We start from the raw sequence: 8,364 nt of genomic DNA, 5'->3' as shown, positions 1-8,364 counted from the left end.
CCTATAAGCTCCAGTATTTGGTTCACAAAATATAGGGCTTGATCGACTTCCGAAAGACTCGCCGAGGCTATATGAGATTCTGCACAGACAACCTGGCCAAGGTTTATCTGACCTATGCTCAAATCGCATTGGCTCGCTGTGAGCTCAGTATAGTGAGTTTGTAGTGCAGGAATTTATTGGCTATCAGGCTATGGGGATTTAGTCAGAGACACCTTCGATTAAGGCCACTGCATGGCTGAGATGTAAAATAAATAAATAAATAAATAAAATTAATAGCATGGGTGAGCCCATACAGCAAAATTAAATTTCACATATGTTTAAAGATATGTTTCAAACCATACAGGAATTAGCCAAAAAATAAATTTGTGCATACTTGACATTTATTCTAAATATATGTTAGACTCTGTAAATAGGCCTACATTTCTTTCTATGCACTGATGAAAACATATAGGCCTACATCCTATAGCTTCAAGTACATATCCATACATTCTACATTTTGACCCCTCAAAATTTAATTCCAATGAATGCCATCTACATGTATGAATACATTTTGGCCAATTTGTGCAAATTTTGAAACATATCTCGCCTCATCGTGAGGTTTCCAGCACTGGACAATTGTAAACTATTATAATTTCAGTTGACCCAGTCTGCACACACTCTGCACTTCAATAGCACACACATGCAAATTGTCTGTTACTCTGGTAACCTGTTCTGTCCTGTCTCTTTTTGTTATATGATGTGTGTAATCTATGTCTTGTTTTTAATGATTTGAATAGGCCCATGTGGGATAGGCTAAATAAAGTTTTCTTAAGTGTGATGTGAAATGTGATAACATGTAAACTATTGTAGACTTTCATAGGGGAGATTATTTAGGCTGCAATCAAGCGATACGAGTTACATTGATTTCATATGGTATTTAATTATAAACCCATATAATATCTTACAGTTTCTGCTTTCATTTATCTTATTTACCCGTTAGCCTACTTTTCATACAGAATAAACCTAGCTAAACTTTCCCGGTGACGTCATAGAGTTCTAGTGTTTACTTTTGTTTGTTTGCGGCCAAAATCCTCTCAGAGGTTAAAACTAAATGGATTGTAAAGCACTTCTGCTTTTTATAACGGCACTGTGTGTATTTTCACAAGTTTCATTGCTCCACAGTGAGTAAAACCAAGGCAAAGAATGCTAAAACTCCAGTTTAGAGAATGCTCAGCTATCAGTTAATCACCATTAAAATATCTGACGTTAGCATGGCCGCTCACACACAGTTCCCCCCTTCACCTCAACAGTAGGACTCACCTGCTCACCTACTGTCACACCACTGGCTCTAACAACGTCAATAACAGGCGACTGCTTCAAAAAGGACGTGAAAGCAGAAGCCATTTTGCCTCTTGTTTTGCTAGCTTGCGGGCAGCGGCGCCTGCTCGGCCCCCCAGGCGGCTCTCGGGTCGTAGGAGGCCGGGAGGCTCGTGAGGGCGCCTGGCCCTGGCAGGTCAGCATCCAGCGGCAGTCCAGGCATCACTGCGGCGGGACGATCCTCAACAGCCTGTGGGTGCTCACAGCCACACACTGCTTCCGAAAAGACCCGTGAGTCACTTACACTCTAACTACATGTGACTTACCGGCACCCATACCACCTGGTATAGAGTAGCGTTAGGCTACTCACGGTCAAACTTTATTTGGATATTCCGATGTTGACACTCAACTTCCTATCAAGTGACTATAATGTGTCACTAAAAAGTCTACTGCTGATTTTCAGGTGATAGGCTACTTGTAATTGTGTGAAAAGCAGTCTATAGATTCAATGTCTGGGTTAGGGTTAATTTTAGGGTTGGGGTTGATGCTAGACATTGGGACAGGGTTAGGGTTAGTGTTGGGATGAGACTGTAAAGTCAGGTTTTTGGGTTACATAGTCTGTGGAGATGCAGTAAATAGGCAAGTGGCACTTTGTTGAACATCTACTTTTTATCACCTGATAGTAAGTTGAGTATCAACATTGGACTGTCCAAATAAAGTTATCTTACTCACTCCTTGCAGAGATCAATTTGATATATACTCTCTCTCCCTCTCTCTTTGTGTGTGTGTGTGTGTGTGTGTGTGTGTGTGTACACAGGTATATTCACTGAGATGTTCAAGCTTTATAAGTCTGTAACAACAAATGGTAGATAACATGGAGATACAAGGTACACAGATATGGACAAATCAGTTGAGGCTGTTTTTCATCTCCTAACACACACACACACACACTTAGAGAAGATGGGTAAATGTACAAGCCAACTCCAGTTACCCACACCTGATATTTGCGCTATTTAGGAGGATGAGCTAATGTGGAAACCTGATTTGGACTGTAGAGGAAAAGGAGAGCCGGGTGAGAGTGGACAAGAAACTGAAAACCACAATGAGTCCAAGTCACTAAACACAGTCAACTAATCACTGCCTCTCTGTTTTGCTTCCAGTAAGCTCAGCAGGATCTATTTTCACGTGGTGGCAGGACTTCATGTGTTATCAGCACCAGGAAAACACTCCCAGACTCGCTCCGTCCGGGAACTCAGAATCCATGAGAACTTTGATGCAGCAAATTTCAACAACGATGTGGCACTTCTGCGCCTCAGTTCTCCTTTGCACTTCGGCGACCATGTCCAACCTATCTGCACTATTGATAACATGACCCATGAGTTTATCCTGAACCTCACCCACTGTTTCGTCACTGGATGGGGGAGCACCTTTTATAAGGGTTGGTATTAAAACACAGCTCCTGTTTAGCTATTGATTCTCTACAGCACTGTTATGAAATGCATGATCATGTTTTTTTAGCAGAGCCTGCGCTCTGAATTTACCTATTAGGATCAATACAGTATCACATAGGGCTGGGCGATAACTCAATATTATCGTTTATCGTCTTTCAGTGGAATCATATCGTGATAATGTGGTGATTTTGGGATAACGGGACACAATTCTGCTGTCTAAATTGATGATAACAAGCAAATTTTACTTAAAAACTCTGACAAAATGAGGTATGATAGGAATATTATTTGAAAATTTCAGTTTTGTTTGACCTCACAGCCTAACATTACTATTTGGTTCAATTTAACATGATTTTTACATATGTGAGCCATATCGTGATATATATCGATATCGAAAAATGATTATTGTGATATTGATTACCAGCCATATCACCCAGCCCTAGTGTCACATTATTATTCTTATCATTGTGCAACATGGTGGGTGTTGTCTAATTGCTGCAGGTGCGGGTGTCACCAGGTTGCAGGAAGCTGAGGTGGAAATCATCGACACACAAAAATGTAACCTGATCAACTGGTACGACGACTCCATCACCGATAGCATGATCTGTGCCGGATTAGAGAGCGGGGCTGCTGATGCTTGCCAGGTGATCATTCTCATACATTTTTAAACTCACAGTCTGACTTTTCCATTCACAGGCTATACAAGTCTCATTTCCATAAGACTTGGCTGTGTCTGTTTTAGGGAGACAGCGGCGGCCCCCTGCAGTGCTACAGCGAAGATGAGGAGCGCTTCTTTGTGCTCGGAGTGACAAGTTTTGGGGAGGAGTGCGGACGGCCTCGCAGGCCGGGGGTGTACGCTCGGACCAGCAAGTTCGCAGCCTGGCTGAAGACGACTCAGGCCAGATCCGTGTCTGCTGCACACGGCCTGAGCACGAGAATCACCTCAATTCTGCTCAGTGCTGTTTTGATGCTGATCTGAAAAAGCCAGACAGTGTCTCATCATTAAATATCACTGCTTAGCAACAGACAGTTGAAACACTGTAAATCAATATCACTGTTAAGATGTTGTTCTTCATGGACTTTGAGGCTATACATAACAGTCTAGAAGACCATACTTGTTAAGCTATAAGGACGCTATGCAGACACACAGAATCACAGATAAATAAACGAGTGTGGGGGATTGTCCTGTAGTCCAGAAATAAGCCATGGTGTTGGGCTTTAACACAGGGGGAACATGCATGGCTACAAGGAAAACTGTTACACATCCTAAATTTTATAGCTGCCCTACAAAGATATCCTAAGTACTACACAAAAAATTAGATCTGAATGAGATATTTAAATTTACAGAGCTCAATCCCAAGCAGTCCTGGCTCTGTATAGTTCCTGCACTGTATAAGAAACAGCATCATTTGCACACAATATTTTAGTCTAGTTAAGGGACATTTTTTGCACTTTAGATCCCCACCAGTGGTCAGAAATGATCAATAATCGGTCTGTGTTTTGCTTTGCTTGTTCTTTTGGGTTTTTTTTATGTTCCTATTTTATGAGTGAGTGGGTATTTAGTTTTGATGGTTCTCCAATTAAGTGAATCGATCCCTGGCTGTATTATTTCTGTGTTTAAGTTTTCAATAAAATGTTCATTACAAAAAAAAGAAATGATCAGTAATCTAATCCCTCCATAGGGCCCCTACTCTATTATCGACAGTTGACTTTATTTGGATTCTCAGCTTGTGGAGACCTGAGGAAAAGTATTACTGATTAAATAATTTAACATTTTCAAAATAGGATGAGAGAAGTGAAAATGATTTGTTATTTTTAATGTTATTAGAATATGTATCAGAGCACAGCATGTTTACCAGCTTTGTCAATATTCATAGAAACTGCTAGATAGCAGGAAGATGTGGCCAAAATTGTCAGAAACTGGGCCGTGACGTCATCACGGAGCAAACATCTTTCATTTTCAGATAAGGAAGTAGATTGACTGACACCTGGTGGAAAGAAGACGCCACTTTGTTTTCACAGTAGAGCTGAATCCCGAAGCTTCCAGAGACATTCGCAAGAAAGAGCACAAGAAACTCTGACAAAGCCTTTTTTATTTTGCATGAAACACATCCAATGACAGTGTGACAGTGTTTTGCCAAGTAAGACATGTATGCCTGTTCTGAGTTAGAAGTTATCGCACCATTGACTATTTGAGAATGTCTTTGCTGCAGCTCGGCTATGCATAGTGTACAGACAGTTGTTGAGGTATACATTTTGGGCCCTTGAGTTTTGTGTGAAAGATCCTAATTTCATTACCTCACAGATACAATACATATTGTGCTTAGAATAATAACTTTAGAGGTTAGAAATATATGCCATTCTCCACAACACTACAACTTGAAAATTGAAATAAATATACAATGGAAATGGTGGGTATGTCAACTTGCAATGTCCATGTCAATTTGCTCAAGGATAGATTTTTGATAAGATCACAGAGTTGATGAAAATTAAGTGATTAAACACAGAGTTGAGTAGTGAGTCAAACTATGAAAATGTTAGCATTGAAAAAGAATGAGAAAATGACTTAGTTTTCACACAAAAGGGCAACCAGGAAGAAATCTCAAACTTTTTTTGTAATGACATTGGAGGACAAAAGTCTGTCAGTGTCATTTCTTATCTGAAACTCAAACTTTCCCTAATAGATAGCACCAATGTCTATTGAAAAGGCTTGAAGGCCAACACGAAATTATAAACCTTTATTAAAACTTGGAGTGAAACAGTAGCAACAAAGCAATTACCACATAATAGCTCAAAAGCTTCACTTGGAGTTATTTATGAGTAATTCAACCTTGCCCAAAAGACTGGCTTGCATACATGTCAATGTCCGTCACTGAATGGAAATGTTGGTATATCAGTTTGTATTATGTCAAACTACTTCTAAATCAAAGCAATCGTTTGCAGAAGTTGTGCAGTTTCAAAGAAAGATAACATCAGGAAATATTGATGAAACCCCTATAAAATATATTAAGTTCCAATTTGGATGGAAAGAATTCAAATACAGTGGAGGCGACATAAAAAAATGCAGATAACAAAGAAGCTTGCATTCGGAATAAAAATGGTTCAATAGTTTGGGATCGTTTTTGAAGGATAAACTTGTGCCAGAACAGCCGAATGTCACTATTAAACTGGACAAACACACTCACACACCCAGGTGGACACACTCACACATGTAACATGATATTGGGAAAGTGCACATTGTTACTTCCTGTCAAAATAATTTGAAACATTTCTTCTTTTGCAATGTGATACCGTTAAATTAATGATGCAGAAAAATGCTGTCAAGTATGAAAGATCAGTCAAGTTTTATCAACAAAGTTCATTTCAATGTACACATTAACACCAGTAATACAGTATCTGACCTCTAAAATACAGTATACAGACAACATCCTTGCTCTCCGTAATAAAACCTCCCTTTTCTTTTAAAGGAGGATTCTGCCATTTTTAACACATGGGCCTATTACAACAGTTACTTTGATTGTTGTTGATTCCTAATTACAGGATTTTTTCAGTGTTACAGACATTTGGAAATAATGGATGTAATGATGATGAAATTAGAAATACATGACTGCAAACTCAAAAGAACAAGACACCTCCCCCAAAATGTGATGAGTGTGTTTTGAGTTATAAATTGGCATCTGACATGTCAAAAATGGTGGAATACTTCTTTAATTACACAAGTAGCACAGCCATAAATGAAGCCTTTAACAAGAAATAAAATTACTGAAGTCCCACAGGTTTAATAAGGCAAAGTTTTGTCCTCATTCTCGATATCTACTTTTTTAGAAATTCACCAGTCCATGATCACAAATGCCATGCTTCATGATGGTACAATATAAAGGCACTAACTTGCCTTCTGATAACCCACATTTACCTAATCAACCGTGACGCTAATGTTATTATGAAAGATGCTCTTTGCTTTAGCATGGGAAACTACACAAAGACATATACTGTAAGTTAGTGGGGCGTTTCGATTCAAGCCAGCAAGCTGTGAGTTTTCCTGTGAAACCTGCCAGTCCTGCCTGGACATTTAGCATCGGCCCTCCTTTGTGACTCCTTGGCTTGACACAGTATTTCTTACTGTATGCATCAGTACAGTAAATAAACAGGCCCACATGTAGACATTGATTGCACCGCCAATTAGCATGCATACCTACACAGCAGTAGGTACAGCTTCAACTCAACTTCTGAAAATTGGTGAGTTTAAAATTTTGCAAAATTCATTATTAGTACTATCACAATCATAAGAACTATCTAACGGACCAACTTCTACTCACACAGTATATCAAGGATTTGTTTTTCTGTCCATCAAAAGGAACACTGCTCGTCTTTATGCAGGCTGAATGTTTACAAAGCTAGTCTTTCTTTTCCCACACCAACAAATAATTCAAGTGTATTGTAGAACATTTTGCAAGTGTGAATGCCAATAGCATATCTATCGGCAAATATGCGATAGGTGGTGAAAGCCACGGTGCACCTGATAGGAAGGTAACATATCAGCGCTGCCCATGTGGGCCGCACTTGCTGGTGGCACTTTAATACTGATGTGGATTTGCTCTTGTGAAGCAGCAAACGTGGGGGGTGTCCCCTCGGAGGTGGGCTGGGCAGGAAATGGACTCGGAGGTGCAAGGACTTAAAGTGCATGGGGAAAGTTCCAGCTCCTCTCAGCAGTTCCAGGCTGCCATCCTGCCTTCAAGGATGGCTGGGAAAAACCAAGCAGAGAGGGTTGCATGATACAGGCGAGGCTAAAAACCAAGGAATGGAAGGAGGTGAGAAATAAAAGTTTCCTCTGTGGTGAAACTATGTAATAAATGTCTGATAAAAAATAAAAATCATGAATTGGAGCTGTGAGGGAGAGGTGGGATGGCGAGAGTGGATGAAGAGTAATTTCCTCCAGTCGAGAGATGCATGTGTCTGTACTATCAAGAGGAGAGAAAAATCCTTTTCCCCCAGTGGCAACCTCAGTGAACCTGGACTGCAGTGATCCAGCAGACTGCAGCAGGGAAGGAACTGCAGTTTCTGAGAGGGGGACACTTGCTCATCACAGTACTTTTACTGTACTTTCATCCCCAAATGTGTGGCGCTTGCTTGTGTGTGTGTCTGAGGTTAAACATTGGGGTTGCTACTGCACGCACCCCCAGTCCTCCTCCCTCATGTCTGTTCTCAGAGCCTGGCTCAGTTTTCTTTGTATTAGTCGGCGACGGGTGTTCACATGTTGTAAGCCACGTAGATGGGATCCAGTTGGTCTGCCAGGAAGGAGTCTCGCAGGTGCATCCTCTGCTTCTCTCCTCTGGAGTTGATGGGGATGACCCCGGGGTCCACGATGACCACCACACCCACGATGAGGTGGTGCTCCTCCAGCACCACATTGGTGACCAGGGGCACCAGGTCCAAGGCCTCCTGCTCCGAACCACTCAGCTCAGCCACTACCACCAACAGGTTGGTCCATGTAAACACAGCACTGTGGAGAAACAAATGTTTATAGCACAGATACATGTAAAGAATGAAATTAAGTAATTTTTTCTGTGCTATCGTTCTATAAGAGTACTAGAATGAAGGCCACGGTGGATTTTAGTGAGTA

At 40.8% G+C, this 8,364-nt stretch overlaps 2 protein-coding genes across 2 annotated transcripts in view; one reads left to right on the top strand and one right to left on the bottom strand.

The window, feature by feature from the left end:
• Positions 1 to 277: 277 nt before the first annotated feature.
• On the top strand, positions 278 to 3,723 carry LOC139927654 (transmembrane protease serine 11D). The gene is made up of 5 exons (XM_078288086.1): positions 278 to 281; positions 1,404 to 1,587; positions 2,469 to 2,734; positions 3,246 to 3,388; positions 3,487 to 3,723. The coding sequence occupies exons 1-5, from the start codon at positions 278 to 280 to the stop codon at positions 3,721 to 3,723; spliced, it is 834 nt and encodes a 277-aa protein (XP_078144212.1).
• A 1,097-nt stretch (positions 3,724 to 4,820) lies between these two features.
• Positions 4,821 to 8,364, bottom strand: part of dip2ba (disco-interacting protein 2 homolog Ba) — a 43,513-nt gene continuing 39,969 nt past the window's right edge. The window contains exon 38 of the mRNA XM_078288024.1: positions 4,821 to 8,244. Within this exon, the coding sequence (XP_078144150.1) occupies positions 7,992 to 8,244 (253 nt within the window). The 3' untranslated portion in view covers positions 4,821 to 7,991. The remainder of the gene's footprint in view (positions 8,245 to 8,364) is intronic.

Source organism: Centroberyx gerrardi, chromosome 14 (genome assembly GCF_048128805.1).
Source record: "Centroberyx gerrardi isolate f3 chromosome 14, fCenGer3.hap1.cur.20231027, whole genome shotgun sequence".
Lineage (NCBI taxonomy): Eukaryota > Metazoa > Chordata > Actinopteri > Beryciformes > Berycidae > Centroberyx > Centroberyx gerrardi.
Note: the sequence above shows the minus strand (reverse complement) of the source record. Positions and strands in the feature narration are given on the sequence as shown.

Coding starts and splice junctions, on each gene's coding strand:
- LOC139927654 (XM_078288086.1), top strand. Junction 1,588..2,468: donor CACTGCTTCCGAAAAGACCC/GTGAGTCACTTA, acceptor TAAGCTCAGCAG/GATCTATTTTCACGTGGTGG. Junction 2,735..3,245: donor GGGGAGCACCTTTTATAAGG/GTTGGTATTAAA, acceptor TAATTGCTGCAG/GTGCGGGTGTCACCAGGTTG.